General features: G+C 44.0%; 1 protein-coding gene across 5 annotated transcripts in view; it reads left to right on the forward strand.

Moving 5' to 3' along the window:
• Positions 1-234: 234 nt before the first annotated feature.
• celsr3 (cadherin, EGF LAG seven-pass G-type receptor 3) overlaps positions 235-23980 on the forward strand; it is an 83088-nt gene continuing 59342 nt past the window's right edge. For 4 of the 5 annotated variants that reach the window (XM_086049841.1, XM_086049855.1, XM_086049864.1 and 1 more), the window contains exons 1-3: positions 235-5746; positions 20198-20541; positions 21812-22100. In XM_086049841.1, the coding sequence (XP_085905967.1) occupies positions 604-5746; positions 20198-20541; positions 21812-22100 (5776 nt within the window). In that variant the 5' untranslated portion in view covers positions 235-603. The remainder of the gene's footprint in view (positions 5747-20197; positions 20542-21811; positions 22101-23980) is intronic. The other variant, XM_086049872.1, reaches the window with a different exon arrangement.

The following is a 23980-nucleotide window of genomic DNA, read 5'->3' on the forward strand; positions in this document are numbered from 1 at the left end:
ATAAATATGTCCATCTAAGATAAATAATATAAAATACATTTATTTGATATTTCTCCTTCAATTCAAGGTAACGTGTATTGGTTGTTGCAACGAGTTTAAATGCTGAAGGCTATACGTCCCCTCAGTTTTGCTGGGCTATATCTGTACCATTTCGAGGTAAAGATGCTGACGGTAAGGGGGAGGGGAGAAAAGGGGAAAGAGGAGGAGAGGTTGATTGTGTGTGTGTGGGGATGCTGAAGGCGTGCACCGACGCTTGGGGTGTGTGTATGTGTGTGAGTGAGAGAGGCAACCAGTGAGAGTGTGAGCCATGTTGGATGTGAGTGAAGGTGTGGAGAGATGCTGCTGCCGCCGTCGCCGCCGCCGCCGCGCAGCTCCTGACGCACGCAGCCCCAGCAGCATCACGCGCCACAGCGGGTAGATGCCAACTCTCCAGGCTGACGAAGAGACGGGGGAGCCTGGGGGAAGGGTTCGGGCGGTGCCGGCACTCCTGGAAGTGGAGTGGAGGAGAGAGAAGTGACCGGGCAAGAAGGAAAGACGGTCTCTTTGCAAGAGATAGGTGGAGGAGGAAAACGGAGGGGAGAGACCGAGAAAGGAAGAGACTAAATGGCTACACGGCTACCGGGCTTCACCCCGCTTTCGCCTCTGGGTCTTCACCTGCTTCTCTTCCTCGGCTCTTTGTTCGCCCTTACCCCGCGTGCGGTGAATGCAGCGGGGGCTTCCGACCTGGGCACCCCGGGGCCCCGCCATCGGGATGCCGGTAAAGCGAGCAAGCGGTGTGAGCGAGAATGGGAGCCGCCGGGGGACAGCAGGACACAGACGGAGGCAGGAGAACGACCAGCAGCGGGAGGGATGCCGGGGCCACGAAACGAGGCACGGGAAGGTGTCGGGACGTTTTGGAGGAGCGGAGACGAGCCACCGATACTACCTCCTCGTTATCTCCTCCCCGGTGTGACACACAGGAGCCGCTCTGGATGGGGGTGGGAGAAGGGCGTTGTTCCGCCTTCCACCTCCGCCGCTTTCAGCTCATCGCCGGTTCAGAGTGGTAAAAAATGGACAGTACAAAGGACTACCGGAGCGTGCGCGCTGCCACAGCCACACCTAACTCAACGTGGCGCAGCCTTTGTGCAAGCATTTGGCCTGCGCGACGCACCCGGAAGTGGAGGAAGGAGTGGCGAAGGGGTGTGCGAGAGGGCTCGTGAGGTGAGCACACTCGGTGCCCCCGACACGCTTCACAAGCCGTTACCGGACCCCGTGCCTTGTCGCATCCTTTCTCATTTTGGATACAATTCAACGTGGACAGAGGCTACATTGGAATCACACTCTTGTTTAAGCAACAATTCACTTTGGATCCAAGCATCAAAATTGGGTGACATTTTAAATTCCACCGCATTCAGTGCTTTCCAGCATTCAAGTTGTCAGCACCAAAGGGCATATGATGATGATGATGATGATGGTGATGATGATGATGATGATGATGATGATGATGATGATGGTGGTGGTGGTGGCAGCATGGTCAGAAGGAGAGCTGGTAATTGTTCTCATTCGGGCAGGCACAGCGTTATTGACCCAAGCAGCATCCGAGTGGGGGCTGAGGGAGGCTGCTGGACCGAGCATGTTCGGGGGGAGAGGGTAGACTGGTTAGAGAGGGAGGAAGAGGACAGATGTAGAGCACCGGCAACATTTAGGTGCAGAGAAAAGGGTGAGAGGAGGGCTGCAAGAGAAGGAGGGGTGAGCCAAGGCAACAAATGCATTAACTTATCTAATTATGCAGATAACGATTTGGCTTTTGTGAGTCTGACTCGAAAATGTAGGGCTGATAATGAGGGGAAAGATGCAGCTGCAACCGCGAGACGTAGCAACGAAGTCTGTGTGGAGAAGATGGAGGCTACCAGTAGTTGCTTTTGCTGTTTGAAGAGACAAGGAACGTTTAGTGGATTGTTAGCTGAGTTTATGGACCTCGGGGGAGGGAGTACTCAGGGGAGTCCCATCCTCCAATTTAGACTAGACTGCATCAGAGAGTCGCAAGGTCAGTGTTTCATCCGTAACAAAATGCATCAAAGCTTACAAACAGGCCATGATGCAGAAACTGAACCCGCTGAACTTTTCCTCGTGTCTCTTGAAAAAGTTAAAGCAACTTCAGAGGCAGCTGAGTCAGCATTTTCTATGCAAAAGAATTTCCCTGTTCATTCTACCAAGCTAAGTCCTTTTTTGCAACATGATTTCACTTTAGCAAAACATCCCTCCTTCCCCTCACAAATCAACCTAACCACTTGGTCGAGTGAATTTCCCGTTTTGCCCGCCTCTGTGGGGGACAAGTGGGATTCAGCACTTGGGACAGCTACCCTGAATGTTGGAGTTTTTTTGTGGCGGGGATTCAACATGAACAGTAATAACAACAATGAAGAAGAAGAGGGGGAGAAGGCAATACGTGGTTTTGGTGAATCAGAAATAACTATGTCCTGTGAGCAAGGGTTGCTAGATGATGTCAGACCATCAGAAAGGCAGCAGATGGGGGTTGAGGGAGGAGAGAAGAGGGAGGGCGAGGCTGAGAGGGACGGGCTGGAGGGCCCTGCTAGGGGAAGAAAATTACAGGTGGGGGAGGGCGAGTTAATGGGAGGGAAAGGACCGTGGGGAGAAGAGGAGGATGAGAGGCAGAGCGAGAGGGGGACAACAAAGCCAGGCCAAGCTGAGGAGCGAGAGGTAGAGGGAGGGAAGGGTCAGGATAGGTTCAGTAGCAATGCCACCACCACACAGTCAGATATGGAAAGATGGAAGAAAGAGAGCCAGGCTGATGAAAGCCACGACGGCGAGAGAGACCCAGAGGGGGAAGCCGAGGAGAGGCGCAGTTCAAGGGGAGAGGGAAGCCTGGAAAGGCTGATAATAGAGGCAGATGATAAAACCTCGATGGATGAAAGGGCGGACAGGGTGTTGGTGCCGTGGTCTCGCTCTCGACGGGCAGCTAACAGACATCCTCATTTCTCCCTGTATAACTACCAAGTACAAGTAGCTGAGAACCAACCACCCGGGACCTCTGTTATTGTCATGTCTGCGACAGACCCCGACGCAGGGGATGCGGGCAGGGTGAGCTACAGCATGGCTCCACTGATGAATAGCCGGTCGTCTGACTATTTCCACATCCACCCCGATACTGGCCTAATCACCTCCACGCAGATTTTAGATCGAGAACACATGGATCTGCATTACTTCCGGATCACGGGAACTGACCATGGGTCCCCTCGTCTATCTGGCACCACCATGGTAGCCATTACTGTTGCAGATCGCAATGATCACTCTCCCATTTTTGAGCAGACAGAGTACCGGGAGACCATCAGGGAGAATGTAGAGGAAGGGTACCCCATCCTTCAGTTAAGAGCGACAGATTTAGACTCCCCGTCCAATGCCAATATTCGTTACCGCTTTGTCGGCGACTCCGCTACGACTGGGAGAGCCGCTTTCGAGATAGACCCACGGTCAGGGCTCATAACAACCCGTGGAGTTGTTGACCGAGAAACAAACGAGCACTACACGCTGCAGGTGGAGGCTAGCGACCAGGGCAAGGAACCGGGCGCACGCTCAGCCACAGTTAAAGTTTTCATCACCGTGTTGGATGAAAATGACAATGTGCCACAGTTCAGCGAGAAGCGTTATGTGGTGGCTGTCAAGGAGGACGTGAGACCTCACTCCGACATCCTCCGTGTAAGTGCCACAGACCAGGACAAAGACAGCAACGCTGCGGTTCATTACAACATCATCAGCGGGAACAGCCGCGGCCAGTTTTCCATCGACAGCGTCACAGGGGAAATCCAGGTGGTGGCACCTCTGGATTACGAGGCCGAGCGGGAGTACACGCTCCGTGTACGCGCGCAAGACAATGGCCGACCGCCACTTTCCAACAACACTGGCATTGTAAGTGTACAGGTGACAGACGTCAATGACAACCCGCCCATCTTTGTCTCCACACCCTTTCAAGCTTCTGTGCTTGAAAGTTCGCCAGTCGGAAGCTCCATTCTCCACATCCAAGCCATCGATACCGATGCTGGCGATAATGCACGCCTGGAATACAGATTGACGGGCACCAGTTCTGACACACCGTTCATCATCAATTCTGCGACGGGCTGGGTCACCGTCAAGTCTATTCTTGACAGAGAATCCGTTGAACACTATTTCTTTGGTGTGGAGGCCAGGGATTATGGCATGCCACCTCTTTCTGCCACAGCGAGTGTTACAATAACCGTTATGGATGTTAATGATAACCACCCGGAATTTTTGCAAAAAGAGTACTATGCCCGCCTGAATGAGGACGCCGTGGTTGGAACAAGTGTAGTAACTGTAACGGCTATGGATCGGGATGTCAACAGTGCCGTGACTTATCAGATTACGGGTGGGAACACTAGGAACCGCTTTGCTATCAGCACCGCAGGGGGTGCTGGACTGCTTTCCTTAGCCCTCCCCCTGGACTACAAACAAGAGCGGCGCTACGTTTTAACCGTCACTGCTTCAGACCGCACGCTCCACGACACCTGTCAGGTGCACATCAACATCACCGATGCCAACACACACCGGCCTGTGTTTCAGAGCGCACACTACTCTGTTAGTGTGAATGAGGATCGGCCAGCTGGGAGCACTGTGGTTGTCATCAGCGCAACAGATGACGATGTCGGGGAAAATGCCCGCATCACATACTTCCTGGAGGACAATATCCCTCAGTTTCGCATCGATCCTGCCTCAGGGGCTATCACGCTGCAGGCGGAGCTTGATTATGAGGACCAGATGACCTACACTTTGGCTATAACAGCCAAAGACAACGGCATACCGCAGAAATCAGATACGACATATGTGGAGGTGAACGTCAATGATGTGAACGACAATGCGCCGCAGTTCCTCAGCCCCAGGTACCAGGGAACTGTGAGCGAGGACGCCCCTCCCTTCACCAGCGTCCTCCAAATCTCAGCCACCGATCGGGATGCGCACGCCAACGGCCGCGTCCAGTACACCTTCCAAAATGGTGAGGATGGAGATGGAGACTTTACCATTGAGCCGACGTCTGGCATTGTGCGAACCGTTCGCCGGTTGGACCGCGAGAGCGTGCCATTTTATGAGCTCACAGCATATGCCGTTGACCGCGGCGTACCCCCTCAACGAACACCTGTCCACATCCAAGTGACGGTTCTTGACGTCAATGATAATGCCCCGGTCTTTCCTGCTGATGACTTTGAGGTTCTGGTGAGGGAAAACAGTGCCGTGGGCTCTGTGGTTGCCCAGATCACAGCCACGGACCCAGACGAGGGCGCCAATGCCCAAATTATGTACCAAATTGTGGAGGGCAACATTCCTGAGATATTCCAGATGGACATCTTCTCCGGGGAGCTGACATCACTTATTGATCTTGACTATGAGGCTCGCAACGAGTATGTCATCGTAGTCCAGGCCACTTCAGCTCCTCTAGTCAGCCGGGCTACCGTACGGATCAAATTGGTGGACCAGAATGACAACAAACCCACTCTGCAGGACTTCCAAATTATTTTCAACAACTTTGTGTCAAACCGTTCAAACAGTTTCCCGAACGGGATAATTGGGAGAGTGCCCGCCAACGATCCCGATGTGTCGGATCGGTTGTACTACACAATTGACAGGGGGAACGAGCTTCACCTGCTGCTGCTCAATCACACCAGCGGGGAGATCCGACTGAGTCGTAAACTGGATAATAACAGGCCGCTGGTGGCTCCCATGCTGATCACTGTCACAGGTAAGAGAGCACGAATGGGGAAAGGGGAGGGAAGTGTGGGTGGAAGGGGTAGTAGTCCACTGTGACAAATACCGTGAAGATAAGTGAATACTCCACAGTTTACTTAGCATGTTTTTTTTTCTCTCATCTTTTAAATGGTGGAATGGTGTGTGAACAGACCTGTTACATTGTTTGTTGTAGATGGAACAATTCCGTAAATTGGGTTAAGCTGTAAATGTCAATATTTATGTAGTTAAAGAGCTTGCAAACATTTTGTGTGTGCGTGTGGGTGTATTTATTGTATATGTGACTCGCTAATTGCATCCCATTGCTTTTGTACAAGAACCAGTGCTGATAACATTCACTTCATTTTACTGTGGTTTGAGATGAGTGAGGGAGCAAAGAATTGAGTCGTCAATCAAATGAGGTACTTAGTAAATGAATGACTGCAGGTCAAATAATGACTGAGTAAGGTGTTAAGTAAATTGTTACATAGTGCTTGAATTATTTTAACAGCACATCTTTTGTTTTTAATGTCACAAATCTCACTTTGACTTTTATTAATCAACCATATATAGTAACTCCTAGAGTGGTTACGATATACACAATTGCGATCATTCATAATGAAAAATGCAGCATGGCTGTCCTTTATGATGAAAAATTGAAAGCAAGTATTGCAACGAGTATCTTATTTCCCTTTTGGTGTTTTTTTCTGCAGTAGTATCATGGCATGAATAATATTGTTCATATTTGATTAGTAATTTGATTGTGCTCATTTATTTCATTTATTAATAGGAGTCAATGGATGTCAGACGTCATTACAGATACTAAGCATACAGTATATCTGCGCTGTGGACTTCTAAATGTGTCCAAAACGGTGCCTCTCTGACTTGTTCTACAGAGCATTCGGCTTGCTTGAACTGACTCACAGTGTGTATTCATATGAGATTCTCCCACAATTTTAGCCCTCCAGGATGTGACAGTTATGAGATTATAATGAAACTACAGTCAGCGCCAGTCAGGCTCGGAGCAAAGCTGTCACTTTCTCGCTCTCTCTTTCTCTTGTTCTGTGTGTGTGTGTCTATGGCTCCTCTCCTTTTTTTCTTCTGTACACATGTGTGGATGCACGGATGGTTGGATGAATTAATTCCTATCAGTTGTCTCTTTGGTCTTGTTGCCCCCTCAGTCTTCACTTGGCTCTTATCTCACCATATATATATTTTTCCACTCATGCATATAGCATCCCTGCATCCTTCCTTCACATTCAGCCGTGCATCCTACTTTTGCTTGAACTCAACCCTCCCTTGTCAGAACATCACGGTTATCCTCCAAACATCTAGTGCGTCGCTTCTCCTCCATGGCATATCATTTTTATTGTTATCTTGGCTTTTCACACCACTTATCTCCTCTCACTGTGTCTGTGTTGTTCCTAGATGGGTTGTGCACATGAATACCTGTGCATGTATGCAAGAGTTGTGTGTACTTTAGCCGTGAGGCAGGCAAGGCAGAACTTCTGTAAGTTTTTTTTTTGTTTTTTTTTTCCATTATGATTTTTTTTTCGTTTTCAGATCGTACAATGTGTACTCTCAGGTGGCTCAAAAGCTTTGTGCTTCAGAGTGTCTTTTTCATCAATAGTATCTGTGCATGGCAGGGTGCTGGGGCTGCACTCCCCTCTTTTGTCTTGGCCTCTACTCTGTTTTTTTTTTTTCCAGCTTCTACTGTACTGGTTCTGCGCATAATTCCCATGTTTCTGCTTGATTGTAGTTTAAATGTGTTGCCCATTCATGTTTAGCCAATTTTTACACACACGATTATGCACAAATATCTTGCTGCAGGGTTCAGCCAGTATATTGTAAACAGACAAATCATGTATTTATTGGCACCACAAAGGGTGTCAGCGGAAGGTGACCTTGATCAAAGCAACAACAACAAAAAAAAGATCTAGTGGCCAAGAACGGCTTTAGTTGTTCTGGCCAACTCTCAGAGGCAAGGCTTTGCTGAAGGACAACAAAAACATACAATTAGTTCTGGGGACATCAGTGGTAAATAATGTTAAACTCACAGTGGTGGAGCAATATTTTGCTGTATGCAAAAGGAAACAATGACAAATGCTCTCACCAGCACAATTACAATAAATAAGATGTTTGGGATGCATTTATTATGAGTAGCTTCAACGCCAAGGTAGTTCTGCTTTTATCACCATGTTTGATTATTTGTTCCCATTGGACTAAAAGCTGCTCACCCATTTAACACAAACTAGTTTGCTATGTCAACATGCACACGGATAGTTTTAAAATGCATATCTTTGACGTTTTGGGGTGAAAAATAAATCTTATATCTAATTGTATCTATTAGCATTTTAACAGGAGCTCTGTGTTACACACAAATGTATTTGCGGGTTTTCAAGTCCTATTTGAGCCAAGCTGAAATCTTAACAAAGAAGCAGCAATTAGCTTGGTCAAAGTTCTTCAATACAAAACATATTTGTGATTTAAATAAAAAAAATCATCCTCTGTCAAAATATAGGTTTAAAATCAACTCATCTCATTGCGCGGACTGAAATCAGCATGCTTAAGTGCTAAATTTTTCTGTTGATAAAGACATACATAATTTTATACAATATCATATATCATGAAAAATAAAAACAAATCTAAATAAAAAAAAAAAAAACAGTTTTGAAAAGCTCAGTTCTCACTGCACCTAAACCTGTTTGTATGGGGAAAGAAAAATCGGCATTCAAAAAAACCAAACAAATAAATATGATTTTGTTGACGCAGCTTTCATTAAAGCATGGGTCATGTGTCAAGGAAGATGCTAACAATTTACAAGCTGTGGGTCCAACATTTTTCTTTTTCCCCACTTATGTTTGGATTGTGAGACTTTTAGCAGTTTTCTTACTACTCAGAACAATAATAGATGAATTTAATGCTAATCCAAATGAGTCTTGGTGGATGTTTATGCTATACTGAGTGCCATTCTAGTTCAATATGCAGTGGAGTTTCGTTCAGGGGGAGGCGACCATAATATGAAAGCAAAAGCACAAACTCCATGAGCATGCTGACTCTGCAACCACAGCTGCCTGCATGCATTGACTTTACAGTATACATACTTTACAGTGCAAGCCCGTTATAACACCACTATAGAGTGGCTTTACCAGCCCATTAGAAGCCATTAGGCGTCCACAGTTGCTTGCCAAGAGTTAAATGTTTCAGGTGGTGCAGAGAGTCCTACTTTCCGCTCCCCAATAGGCTCAGAGGGCCAGATGGCACAGTGGCCAAAAACCATGCCAGAAGCTTAGACCTGTGACCCCGTCAGTAGCTTCACTGCCGCACCTAGCAAGTGCAATTGTTCACATTTGGGCAGGCAACAGGAGGGCTTCACATCCCACGCAAATCAGTCTCAGGTGCTCGATTGAGGCAATGCCTTTCATGAGGAAAAATACCAAGTGATATCATTCAGGGACACTGGAGATAAAATGAGGACTTTCAGAACCAAAGCAAATAAAATGCTACGTTGATCCTTTCCCTAACCGGATGTTGCTGTTGCTATATTGCCAGTGGCAGCAAGGGTAGGCCCACTACTCTTTTCTCGGTGTCTGTTGTATATAGTGTTTTGTGTTCATTTATTGCTTTCACTTGTTGTATTATGACTATTTTTTTGTTGTATGTAAAGTGCTTTCTTACAGCTGTAGCTGTTGTGAAATGCGCGATATAAATAAAATCGCAGAGCTGGGCAGTCCGTCCCGGGGCCGGACCGGTCGGACACTCCGGCTCGGCCGGATGCCTTTTTTGGGGCGGGGGGTGGCGGCTGACACATTTTAAAAAAGGGCTGGAATAAGCATTGCCGAAAGTGGATTTTAGTCCGGCCCACTAGTCGGCCCTCATGCGTGTGACGTGCTCGCGAGGCGGCCAAATTTAATCTCATCCTACTCGGTGAAAGGCTTCTTTTTAGGCTTCTTTATATTCCCTGCCACATTGATTCAGATGACCGGCATTGTGCTGTTGGCGACAGGTCTGCGACGCATGGCACGCACACATCAGGAATTGTTGCTGCTCTGATCGGTCCATTATGTCACAAGTTGCGATGACATACAGTTTCTCACACGGAGGAGAGAATGCACCACGCAGCTCGTTGCTGCTGCAAAGCAAACTGATAATTTTTGTGAATAAGGACGGGGGTTGCGGCCGGACTGCCAAAAAAGTGTCAAGTGCCCAGCTCTGTAAAATTGTATTGTATTGTATAAAACAAAAACAGAAAGAAAAAGTCAATTATACACAAAACACATTTTAATAACTAGGGGGTAGTGGTTGCAGTTCGATGACACGTATCCCATATCTATCTGTAAATTTTAATTCTCTCTGGTTCACATTCCTTAATGTCGCTTTTCCACCTTGAAGATCCAAAGAGCTCTCTATTTCTGTCTATTTGAACTAATGATCTTATTTTGACAAAGTGCAGAAATCTGCTATCAAATAAGGGGCAAAGGTAAAAAGTCATCAGAAAAATGAAGACTAGTCCCTGAAAAATCATCACGGTAACGAAGTACAAATAGAAGAACATGTTGGCAGCTGCCACATTCCAGCTGCTAACCGCTGTCACATGCATGTCAGAGAGGTCAAAGTTGTGCGGATTTATGTGAGGCTGCAGATCAACTTATGAAGTACAATAGACACGACGTCGTGTATGTGTGATATGGGCTAATGGGCAGGGACTTAACAGGCGAGATGGCTTTTGTGTCAGTGCAAGTATCCGCTTTAATGTAAAGGATTAAAGCTTCTATTGTAAAAGGCTGCTTTGAACCCTCATGTTGCCGGTGTTGTTCCGTCCGTGTGTGTGTGCGCGTGTGTTTGTCCGTTGCTGTTTTTTTCATCTGAGTTCTACTTTTAGTATAATGACTGACCTCAGGGCTTGAAAGGCTTTCAAAACAAACAGAGCAGAAATCAGCACTGGCTGAGCTGTCGGTGTGTATGTGTTGTAATGATACAGAGATAATACTTTTCACTTTCAATTGATATTACACCGTAAATTGCATTTTAGTGTTGCAGAAAAAAAAACAACAAAGCCCCTATAATGTTGGATAATACATCACAACATTCAGTATTACTCTGAAGTAGTGTGCGTAGTCCAAACAATTTTCTCGCTGAAAATGAATGAAGCGATGATCTGTTTTGGGTCCAAAGTCTTTTATTAACATACAGGCAGTAATTTAAGTAACATGTGAACATTCTGAATTGTCAAACAAATTGACCATTGTTAATGTTATTGCATTTTTTTGTTCTTTGTGGCTGTGCCGATGGAAGAGCTAAGCGTGCCTTGCGTCTATGTTCTTTATCTGGAGGGAACTGTCACAGCAGTGTTTTGTGAGGTCAACCTGCTCGCGCACTTGAGGGCTTTTCCGGCAACAGAGAGGAGAATCACATACGGGCCAAACAAAACCATGTTGACAGCGCAGTGTGAAATGGGATTGAACCCGTCCGTTGGTCTCGACATGAACTGTGCGCTAATGTGCTGAAGGCACCATGACAGACATTTTGTGTATTTCTGAGAAGCAGCAAATGGCTTTTGTTCACCCTAAATCCAATTTTTGCAGATCTTTTTTTTTTTTTTTTTTTTTAAACGGTTTGCATGCTAGTTGTAATAAATCTCCCCCTTTGGGCTTTTTACTTTTAATCCCAATCTCTTAAATGAGCAAGAGAGCAGATATTCAGACAGACTCTTAACCACAACAGTACCAATGAATATGAATGAGTAAAGCAAGAGGGGCTTTTAAGCATTTAATCCTGTCAGACGTGCCTGCTACATCGACATGAACTTGTCATCATATGACGAGATAGAGCATTAAGACCTTCTTTTCTTCGGATATTTGGCAAATTAATTGAGTGCATTTCTTCTACTGGTTCTCAGTCATGTACAATTGTGGATCTGAAAGTTGGGGATTGCATTTTATGCAGCACATTTTTCTGTCTTCAAGGTAGTCAAGGTGCTGTGTTGGCTCAGGTGCATGGGTCAAAGCTACATTTGCTTTGCCAATTTTGCACATGTCTGGAGTGACATTATTCATTGGTGTAGCTTTGTCACCTTGCATTATTTTCATAACGGTAACTGATCAGTATTACCGCACTACTGAACAAACACCTTAACGTTGCTTATTGACTCTCTGTTTATGTCAGATGTGTGTATTTTGTTATTTTGGCTTGTTTGCTGTAGTACTTGCCCGAGTGGCTCCAACTACATACCGGAGCCAAATTTATTGCGTGTTTTTATCATACATAGTGTCTCTGTCAATTTACAATACCGTATATCTCAATGGCTACGTTTACATGGACACATTTATTCGGATTAAATGCCTGATCGGAATAAAAATGCCTCATGTACACACACCAATCTGAATATTCTGACCCGATCGAGCCTATGCCAAGAGAGGTAGTTTATGTCGATTGTTAATCCGATCAGTGCGCATGAAAACACTTATTCCGAAATTTCAAAACAAATCATCTTTACCGCGCATTTCTGTGACGTCCGCGTTTCTGTTATTCCTGGAAGCAAGTAGAAGCAGAGCGAGCGAAAGACATTGCGGGCGCAAGTGAACTGGTATGTTTGCAGCTCTGGTATGAAGTTTTAACTCTATGTAACAGCGCAAAAATACGGGAAAAATACATGAAATAACGCTAACGTTTAAAGTAGAAATGTATGGAGGGATATTTTGTTGACATGGATGTTGCTACAGCTTCTTCTTCTTCTACTACTATTTCCGGTATATTGATTTCCTGATCGCTATCGATCCTTAGTTTTTGTTGTAAACATTAGAACACATACATTATTTTTGTTCACAAATGTTTACTTTGCGAGCCCACGGTTACAAGGCGTACAACAAAACGGTATTTCATTTCTTGCCAAACACAAACAAGCAAATCTAGATCGACGGTTGTCGAGGCCTCATTCATCCGAGTCTTCACCTTCAGGGGCTCCACTTGGAAGGTTTTTCAAACTTGTTTAATCATGTCAGCTGAAGATGGTGGGCGCTTAGGCCTTTTTCAGTCACAAACACTTCTCCTCCTTAAATGTTGCATGCCATTTCTGTATGGTACGTCTGTCTGGTTACTGCTTTGAAAATTCTATCTGAAATTTGTGTTGAACATGTTTTCATAATTCATTCTTATCAAATTCTTAAGACACAAAACGCCTTCTCCTTTCCACTGAATGGCATTATGAATAAATAGCAATGAAATCAGTGCAAACCACATTTTAGGCAGAATTATTTGCATTGCAAAAGCAGTTCATGCGTCTCGCTTATAACATTCGTAATTGTCATAGAATTTTAAAACAAGTTGACCGCTTTACCAACGAAACAACAACCAGGGAAGACTTTTAACTTTGATAACAAAGGTGACTGATCATTGTTATTGTCATGACACATGCTGACAGTTTGAGGCACACATTTGGAGCAGGGGGCGACTTGGCACCCGGGGAGCAGTTCATGGTATCGGTGTCTTGCTCAAGGACAACACAGTCGGAGGTCCGGGGGCTGTAGGGGGTCGATGGTCCGTGGCTGCATCCTCTCGAGCTCTGTCTGTCCACACTTGCTGAATCGGGTGTTTTTTTGGCCACGATGGTCTACCGGTCGATGACTTGAACCAGGATCCCCGTGGTGTCGAGTGTTGAGTTGACGCACAGACTTCATCCTCACTGAGACCTCATGCCAACTCTTCCAAAATGTTGGTTGAATTCCAAATGACCTCAGGGGCATTCAATTTTCCAATTTTTCATGAAGTAGGTGTTATACAGTATTTGTTTCCATTGCGGCTTTGTAAAATGATATTTCCATATGTGTTTTCGGCTCCAGCTGTGGGCTTCCATTTTACGTGACTTTGCAGACTATTTGCAGCCGGCTTTCCTGGAAGTGAGCTTGGGATGCTCTGACATTCAAGAAGCTTTCAGTGTCCTATTAGTCAGGCTACCTGGCAAAGTGAGATAGCACTGAAATCCCCACTTGTCGACCCACCAAGCATCTTAGAGGCAGAACACTCATTGGTCCCGCTTCGTTCTTATGTTGAGCTGCTGTTCTGGCACCAGTGGGACCTTGCTGGTGATTCCACATCAGCATGTTCATTCTGTAAAGGCTTTATGAGCACTCTCCCCGCAATTGAAGGGGAAGATGATGTGTGTTTCAGTCCACAGGGGTCAAAAAAGCTTCTTCCGAGTTATTTACAAAGTCCTTTGTTCCTCTGTCGTGCAACAAAATACCAAAGTAACTTTCCATTTGTGGCCTTTGTAAGATATTAATGTTTTATTGTTTTCATGCAGGCTAAAGCGCCAGAAAGGCCGATGCATCATTTATGACGATGGATGTTTTATTAGGAAGTTATGTGCAAAATCACCTGCCCTCACTAGTTCGCATCGCCACTTAAGTGTTTCGCAGTAGTTCCGTGGCTTTCTATTCCAAAGCCAAATGTATAGTATGGTTCTGAATGAGTAAATAATGATGATAAATCAACAGTAATGTTTTATTGCAGGCTACTGTTCCTTGTATTTACACATTTGAAGCGACTGCTTTGTACTCTGCTGTACACCTCAGGCGCTCGCATCTCAGATTGAGATGTTTGGCCTTATTTGTTCAAGTGTGATTTCCCGTCTGATGGTGGATTTGCAGTCTCAGTCAAAGTCACATGCGCTACTGAAGCAAGCTTAGACTTCTTAACCTTCGTCAGGGTGATTGTTGTTGCTAGGTCAGAGAGCCAAGTGAGAGACATTTTGTGTCGGGTGTAAAAAGCGGCGCAAATTAATTTTCGTGACGGGGCAAGTCTAGTTTAACGTGTTCTGGAATTTGGCAGACCACTTTCCACACATTGTCAAACATGGCCGCACGATCAGGGGTGGACGGCGGCGTCCAAGTGCCCATCCACAGCAGCCTAACATCATCCACAAGCCGAAATCTTCTTGTAATTCCTTTTAAATGTCCTTTGGGCAGACTGATCTCCTGCATCTACATCCCATGCAGACCGCGCTCTGCGCCTCTCTGCGCTGATATTTGTTTTTTTGCGCTAGACTTGTGCTGGGCACAAAAATAGGGCCCCAAGTCTAAGTTGTGGCGGATGTACTCGAAGCACAGGGAGATATCATCGTATTTCATTCAGAAATATGGCAACAGTGTGGGACAATCCCTTTGAATTATTGTATAAATAACAACATTGAACACATTATTACTTTCATCACCTTTTGGACAGAAATTCAGTTGTAAAGCAGTCGCGGCGAGGTCCTCAAGGGGGTCTGAGGGAGGAGGTGGAAGGACTCTGGATTGTAAATATATATATACATATATAATACATTTTACGCTTGGCAGTGGTCAACAATCAGTCTGCTCAATCAACACCACCAATGGTTCTTGGAGTAGCATTTTTTAATTTTTCAAAATGTGATAAATAGATGGACTTTATTAATGGAGCAGAGTACTTTTCTTGACAATGCAAGAAAATAAATCGACAATCAATGGTGGTGTCAGGAGATCTGTAATTACACTGTGTTCTGGAAATACATTGGCATGTGAAATGCACGCGCGTGTGTGCATGAGTGATTAAGTCCTACTCCAGCAGATTATCCACAGTCACTCCCAAGATTTCTGTCATTTAAATAACAATAGGAGAGCAGCTTCAATTTGTGCTACATGATGCGGAGTGATGACAATAATGAAATAATGTTGCCCTTTGGCCCTCTGAAGTTGACGATGAGTTGGAGTTTATTGAATCATACTGTGTGTGCAGTGGTATCAGTTTGTGTAGCCATACTACATAATAGGTTGATGTAGTTTGTAAGTGTTCATCTATATTTTAGTGTTACTCCTTAATGTCCCTCCTCCCTCTGGCTCCTTATTTATCACCCTCGTCTGTGTGTGTGTGTGTGCGTGTGTATGTGTGTGCGTGTTAGAGGTCAGTAGGGAGTGAGGCTCCTCATAATCCGGTAATCAAACCAGCTGCCACTCCACCCAACCCCCATCCTATTCTCGATTCCGCCTTTCCTTCTCCATCTTTTTTAGCCCACTCTCCTTCTGTTGCTTTCACTTATTGTCTTTTTCTTATCAAACTCATTGGATATCTCTGCCTATCCATTTTTAAATGGACAAATTATGAATACGAGACAAAGTTGTTCATTTGAATAGCTTTGTAGGGAAAATTAGCTCAGAAAAGCCAATCAGTGATTCATAAAACAATTATACTGTATATAATAGATAATGATTCTCAAGTCATCATTTTCTTCCTTGATTTGTTCTTCCATATTCATCTTCATTAAGACAACTTTTCTTTTATATTCAAGTGTGCTGTTTCTTATTGTTTTTTTGTTTTTTGTTTTTAAATCCTCCACTACCCTCCATCGCCTAGATGTCTTTTCTCTCCTTCTGTCTACAACCTCTCTTATCTGTCAGTCTCCATTTTGCAATTCCATGCTTCTCTCTTTCTGGCTCACATTTTTCCAGTCAGTTTTCATTGTGAAAACTGATCCCACATTTTAAACACGCTGGGCTTGATTTACTAAAGATTTGCACGTGGAAAATTGATTGTGCAAGCAAAATATGGCAGCTAATGGGCCCAAACAGGATTCTGTCTGTCAAACTCACAAAATTGACGCACAGTTCATTTTGCAAGTTGTGGGAGGTGTAGATGCAAAAGTAAAAATGCATTAGCAGATTCTGATACTCTGATATTAAGTCTGAAAGAAAGGTACAAACCAGCACGCAAGGGAATCCCAGTGTAGGCAAAAAAACCCCCCCAAAAACAGAGAAGTGTGTGGGGAGAACTTTTCTGCTTGTGTAAACATTTTTGAAATGTTTGAAATGCCCCCCAAAAAACGTATCGCCAAATATTGTCCATTCATCAATGCAGGTTTTGAGCCTCTGACTATTATAAGCAGGGCTGACTTGCAGCCAGTCACAAGAAGGAGTCATGCCATATTACGTATGACTAGAGTTGGGCATCGATAACCCGGAATCCAGTAGAACCGGCATCATCATTTCGGTTCTTCCTGAACCGTTCAGATTTTAGAATGTCGGTGCTAAGTTTTGATTCCTAGTAAGCCACGCGGAAGTAGAAGCACAAGAAGTAGGACTGATGAAAAAAGAAAAGTGTGCGCACGGCGCACAGCCCCTCTTCCCACCGAAGCTGCATCGCAATAGCACGGAAGCTCGCCCCCACTCGAGCTGCCGTGCTCCTCTCGGTCAGCCCCTCATCCCCACAGCTGCGGCGGCCACTGGGACACCACGGTGGCAGCAGTCGCCGTTCGCGGAGTCGGTGATCCTGCCCGGACCGGCCCGACTGGCTCATTCGGCCGACACCTACCCTGAGAACTGATGCGATGCGGCTTATGACCCAAAGTCAGAATTGAAGTATGTCTAATGACAACATTGAGCCAACAAGTTCAACACACAAATGCACACATCCAGCTAATATTTAGCTTATAGCATATTGTCGCTGTCCTGTGTAAAACACTTATCTCCAATTTTGGAAACGTTTTTAATTTTCACTTTAATGCGATTTCTGTAAGGCATGATTCAGGTAAAAATAAGAAAATGAAAAAAAATGGAGATAAGTGTTTTTCACATGACAGCGACGATATGCAATTACAGGATATACAGGGTACATAAATACTGTACATATACTAGGGGTTTAACGGTACGCTAAATCACATTTCGGTTCGCTTCGGTTTTTTGGAAACTTCGGTTCGTTATATTTTCGGTACAAAAAAATCTGCTTTTTTAAAAAAATATATTTATTTTGAAAAGATGACAAGTATATGGTACATTTTTTAGAAAAAATAAATAAAAGCGAACCATTCGGGTGATATTCTAGGAAATCACACCAGAATAAAAAATACACTAACAATAAAGATCTCTTGATTTTTTAAATTATTAAGACACTGAAATCTTTAAACACTCAGCAGCAAAAGCCTATGACACACCTAAGTATTCAAGTTAAAGGCGAGTTGTCATTACAGTACATGTATACACTTTTTGTGATAAAAAAAATACATACAATAACAGTTACAATTATCGCTAACTATATTAAAACTCTTTTTATAATGAAACATTTTTTTAAAGTCTTTATGAAATTGTATACACTTTTTAGGCATTGAAATCTTTGAATGTTCAACAGCATATTGTAACGAATTGGGTTATCTGTGTTGTGGTCGGATTTGTGTGTTGCTGTTGTGATGTTTCCGAGTTCATGAATGCATCGTACGGCAAGCGAGTGGAGCAGCGGAGAAAGAAGAGCGCGAGCAGTTGTACAATGGATTAATAAAAACGTGATAATTAAACTATGTCTGACGGCGTGTTCCTGGTAGACGCTACAATATGATAAATCTCGCTATTTAAGTTTGACGTTTTGGGCTAAAAACACTGCTTGCTTCCTCGTCTAAGAAACATTCACAGTCGGATGATGCCGTGCATGTTAGATGTGCTGGCCGCAACATAGCCGCCGATCTCATGTAGCAATGTCGGCACACAACTTCGGACTCATCCACGCACCTTTCCACATCAGCGATGGGGAACAGGAAAGCCAGAATGTTCCCAAACAGGAGACTGCAGTGTACGCGGGGACCTTCAAGCTCCGGCTCTTTTCTAGCTCTCTCTTTCGTGCTGCCTCTCTCGTCTCCCACATGCAACAGTCAGCGTCCGTGCGTAAGCTCACGCTAATGAGTGGACCGAAACGAGCGCAAGTGGACCGAACCTAACATGCCATACCAAAACGTATTTATACACCCGAGTGTACCGTTACACCCCTAACATAAACGTATATACGCATTCAGCATATGGTTGCTGCTTGGATTGGATAGATTTTCCTTGCTTGCCCTTAAAATGCAGCATTGTGTTTGTCATATATATTTTATGTCTAAAGCAAGACATGGTTAGCCAATCAATTGGTGTTCAGTAGTATGCCTTCAGTAGCAGCTGCATTATTGTATTGTCTTGAACTTCTCAAAAATAAAGCTCTTGTGAAAAATAACACTAAATGATAATACAAAAAATATAAAAATAGATATACTGGTTAAAAACAGTAATTCATAGTAACGTTCACAAACTTTAAAACGTCCATGAAATTAAAGAACAAAGATGTTCATATAATTTGTCCAAAAATAACTCCCTTTTTTTTTTGTTAATAATTAGAATCGAGGATCATTAGGAACCACAATCGAATCAAAGAACCGGAATCTAAATCATCCAAATTCAAATGCCCAACCCTACTCATGACTAAACTCCTGTCAACTCAGCATTTCCGCACGTCATTTCCCACCACTGACAATTGATGTTGGCCTCTCCCAGAGCAGTTTTCCAAATGTGCTGCCCCAAGTTGTAAGCGCAATAGTATGCAGGATGGTCATATAATCCAATTGCCTCATGCCCAGGAGCAGTTACATTAAATAAAACATGTTCTTTTGTATGGTTTCTGGCCTCCTCAAAATTCTCAGCGCAATGGATGTTTTTTGTAACTCAGGAATATAATACAGTATTTTTGCCTCCACTAACACTTCCAATTCAATCACTTCAGACTTAATTTTGCACTTGCAGTGCTCTCCCAAATATTGCATGTGAAAACCATCACAACAAAGCGTAAAACCCTCCTTTAAATAGGGCAGTTTCCAACACTACAAATGTTGCCAACAGTGCACACAATTTGTTAGAGCAAACACACAGTTTTAGACCAAATGAAACAAATCAACTCGCTGTGTCTTCAGTCACATACAGTGCATGCACTTCTCATCATTGTCATTGTATCCCAATGGCAGATTTTTTTTTTTTTTTGTGGCCCGAACATGCAGTCAAATTTGTCTGCACCAGTACTTGAAATCTTTACATGGATCAAAAATGGTATTGCCATCTTCAATTTTTGCAGATGAGTTGATGAAACGATAATTTTCCAACATCACCACTATGTAGATCAACAACACTATAATTGCGCTTTCAGTCATGAGAGTACCTCCGATGGCCCATTTTGAAGTATTGATGGGGAAATGGAAAGTTAGATAAATATGTGATGTTCCCATCTTTGTGTGTTGTCTTGTAATCGCCAAAACAGCCCACAATCCCCCTGTTTAATTTCAATGCAAGGCGCCATGTTAGAAACTGCTGTGATGTCATGTCGTTGACTGGACCTTTTTTCGGGGGTGGGTTAGCTGGTTGCTAAGGGCCCGTTAGTTAGCTTTAGCATCACATATCCATCCATCCATTCTTGAGATCAAACGTTACACCTTATTATTCATGATTTGTTTTGTTGTTTTTGTGAAATATTTGTATAACACGTTGCACATTCTGGTAATTGCCCGTCTTACACATCCTTATTTTGGTTATCCTGCATTTGATTGATCCCCTTCCTTTTCTCCTCTTTGTAGTGCCTTCATTCATCATCTCCTTCTTACTCCCCTCAAACCTACCTTATTGATATTTTAATTCATCTTGTTTTTTTCCTTTTCTTCTTTTGCTTACAGATGGTGTTCACAGCATTTCAGCGCACTGCGTCCTACGTGTCCTCATCATTACCGAGGACATGCTGGGCAGCAGCGTCACCGTCCGCCTGCAGAACATGTCCCAGGATCACTTCCTCTCACCGCTGCTGGGTCACTTCCTGGAGGGTGTTTCCGCGGTTCTGTCAGTGCCCGTTGAGGACGTTTTCGTCTTCAACATCCAGCCGGACATGGACGCGGCGCCAGGAGGGATCCTGAATGTGAGCTTCTCTGCGGTGCTACCAGGGGGGCACTTTTTTCCTTCCGAGGCCCTGGAGGAACAACTGTACCTGAACAGGCCGCGGCTGACCTCGCTCACACAGATGGAGGTTTGTAACCTTGCAAGAAACTCTGAACACCGCTGCGTCTGATGCTCAGGACCCAGTTGCTTCTGATCCACGTTTACTTTCGTTCCCATGGCAACATAAAACATCATGGAATGGATGACTGAGATGAGCATAATAGGAGTTTAACCTTGAAGGAAGAAAGGTGCTATTTGAATGCAGTCGTTAGAATACATAGGCTACTAACATGCGTGCGTACTATTGTGCATCTAAAATGGTATATTCATGTAAGAAAAATCCATTATACGCTTAGAAACACGCATTTATGCCCAAATAATGAAAAAAAATGTGAGGGGCTCTAATGTTGATGTGCATCAGATATATATTTTCTTTTTTGTGTTTACATACAATACATAAATTGATAATTATGGATTTTTTTTTCCACATAGAGAGGTGGAATCATGAATAGAGAAGCTATGAAGCGAATGTGATGACATCATCCAATTGCTTTTACTAAACGTCCAATCAGAATGTTTGGATACAAACCGACTGTACTCCCCCTGTCCCCTGCTCATCAGATGCCTTCCAGATATGTTGTAAAATATTAACAAAGTTATGATCCTTAATTCATGCCTTTTCTTTAAGAGTTCACATCAATGACCACATCTGTCATCAGTACTGCATTACTGGTTATTATTCTTCCACAATAACGCACTTAACAGCAACACCATCGCTCACAGTTCTAAACCAAATCAAACAAAATTTATGTCTCATTCGTCACTGAACTTTTACTTCAGATCAATGAATTTTAGATCAACAGGGAGATCACGGGTAGATGAGTAATGATTTCACAATAACGTCATGGCATTGTCGTAAACCACTTTTGAAATGGCTTCAGTGGTGTCAAACTTGTTTTCATCACTGGCAATGTTGTAGTTATGCCTGCACTCAAAGGGGCTAATTGTAACAGTGAAACCACAGAAATGTAGAATTGTGACGGGAGGAACGGCAGACCCCAAATTTTGTTCACAGTTCGTTTCACAATCGGTACAGAAGGGAAACAAACTGCAGAAAACATTGCTAATCTTTTGTGTAATCAAGAACACATTTTATGAAAATGAAACATCAACATATTCATTGTTTTTCTTCTTTTGGGGAAATAGTCAAAATGGCATGCCAATTTCTAATGAACTGGCTCAGATGTTATCGCTTTACTGCCCACAGCCTCAGAGGGGCATTTCTACATTTTATCTGAAGATGCTTTGACATGCTGTGATCAATTTCTTTCTTTCTCTGACATTTTCTGCCCCCTCAGGTCCTTCCATTTGATGACAACGTGTGTCTACGCGAGCCGTGTCAGAACTACATGAAGTGCATCTCCGTGTTGCGCTTCAATAGCTCCGCCCCCTTCATCTCCTCACCCTCCATCCTGTTCCGGCCCATTCACCCCATTGCCGGCCTGCGCTGCCGCTGCCCTGTAGGCTTCACCGGTGACTACTGCGAGACCGAGATCAATCTTTGCTACTCCAACCCCTGCCTGAACGGAGGGGTGTGCGCCCGCAAAGAGGGGGGGTACACGTGCATCTGCCGTGAGGACTACACTGGTGAGTTATGATGTACTCTATTTGTACAACCAAAATTAGCAGGACATTTTACTTCAACCCAAACATATTTTTGTTCTATGCAGGCTTACTGGTTCAAAAAAGTCATTCTAATAAATATTGCGTTTGTGGAATAAGGGTTAATTCACACGGTTTTAGCCATCTCTGGAGGCCGCCATTTTGTCACAGCCACAGCTGCTCAGGGCTCAGTTAACGACCAATCACAGCTCATCTATTGTCTGAAGCTGAGTCATGATTGGTTCTTACCTGAGCCCTGAGCAACAGTGATGTCATTTTCAGGTGGATTGTGCTGCTTAACCCATATTCCACAAACACAATATTAATCATTATGCCTTGTTTCAACTAGTGGGCCTGCATAGAACATATTGTTGAAAAAAACATGTTTGAGTAGACTTCCGCTTTAAGAACTTTATTATGGTAGAGCTGCTAAAACGGCAACTCAATGTGGAAGCTGTGCAATAAACTGTTGTGATTAATTGGTCAGAGAGGCTAAGAGCATACAGTACATACATCACACTAATTAAGAAAAAAAAACAAAGCCTTTACGTGTTAGCAACAGTGAGTTCCCACCGACTTGCAGTTAACTTATTCCAACCTATCCTGAACTGTTAGTAGGAAAACTTCACCTATTTGCGTATTTTTGTGCTCATCTTTAAATGCCTTAAAGCAGCACTGGGCAGGAAATCAAACTTAATAAAAAATGTTCAAAACTCTTTTGATGAAACATTGACTTACAAGTACAGTAGTTGAATGGGACCTCATGCCCTGAGGGGCTCTGTATCGTTTTTACTGGCACAAAGCAACTTTGAGGAGGATGGGATCAACCCTGCCACACAAAAAAATACAAATGTCCTGAATTGCTTTACGGCATACTCACTTCCTCCTTTCGCTATAAGCAGGGCTCAGGATTTCACGACACTACGCGCTGGCACTAATGGGAAATGTGGTTGATTTTTATCAAAACACTACTGCTTTTGTCCACATGGCGCTGCCATAATCAACAAAAACTGACATATGACACAGTGTTGCTTTAAAATGCCTCAAGATGGCACCAACGCCCTGGCTAAGGGGAAAGTAGAAGTTTGCATCAAGGAACAATTGTTGAAATGATACAGTAGATCTTGACTGAAATCATTTTTGTCAAGCTTTTCATATGTCGGGGAAGAGCCAAATTTAGCCTAGGTTGTTAGTAGGTTGTCTTCCAGTACATTTGTTTTCAAAATCAAATAATTTGTAAGCCACTTATTTTTAAGGATAATATAATCAGAAATGTCATCAAATACTTGTATTTTTTGTTATTCGTGGCAAGGCTCATCTCCATCAACAGCAGCAGTTTACCTTTGCGCATTTCTCCTTGTTGTAAGTTACAGTATTTACTCTGCTGCAGAGAGTAGGGAAATACGAAATAGCTTTATTTTTGCAAACACTGGCGATAGTCACACTGTTCAGTTTATTGGTTGATTAAGAAGAAGACACCCTGAACCGGTTGCCAGCCAATCGCAGGGCACATAGAGACAAACAAACATCCGCACTCCCAATCACACCTAGGGGCAATTTCGAGTGTCAAATCAACCTACCATGCGTGTTTTTGGAATGTGGGAGGAAACCGGAGTTCCCGGAGAAAACCCACGCAGGCACGGGGAGAACATGCAAACTCCACACAGGGAGGCCGGGGCCAGGATCGAACCAACGACCTCTGAACTGTGAGGCAGACGTGCTAACTACCCGATCAACGGTGCAATTAGCATATATTCAAATTAAAGCTCAGACTCGCATGGAAAATGCCCATTCGCTAATCGTGTTGACGGCAGCGAACAAGTTCCGATTGGATTCAAAACTTCTGTTTCTAACTATGGAAACGT

The sequence above is a fragment of the Filicampus tigris genome, chromosome 1 (genome assembly GCF_054856515.1).
Source record: "Filicampus tigris isolate MCC_2025a chromosome 1, RoL_Ftig_1.0, whole genome shotgun sequence".
NCBI lineage: Eukaryota > Metazoa > Chordata > Actinopteri > Syngnathiformes > Syngnathidae > Filicampus > Filicampus tigris.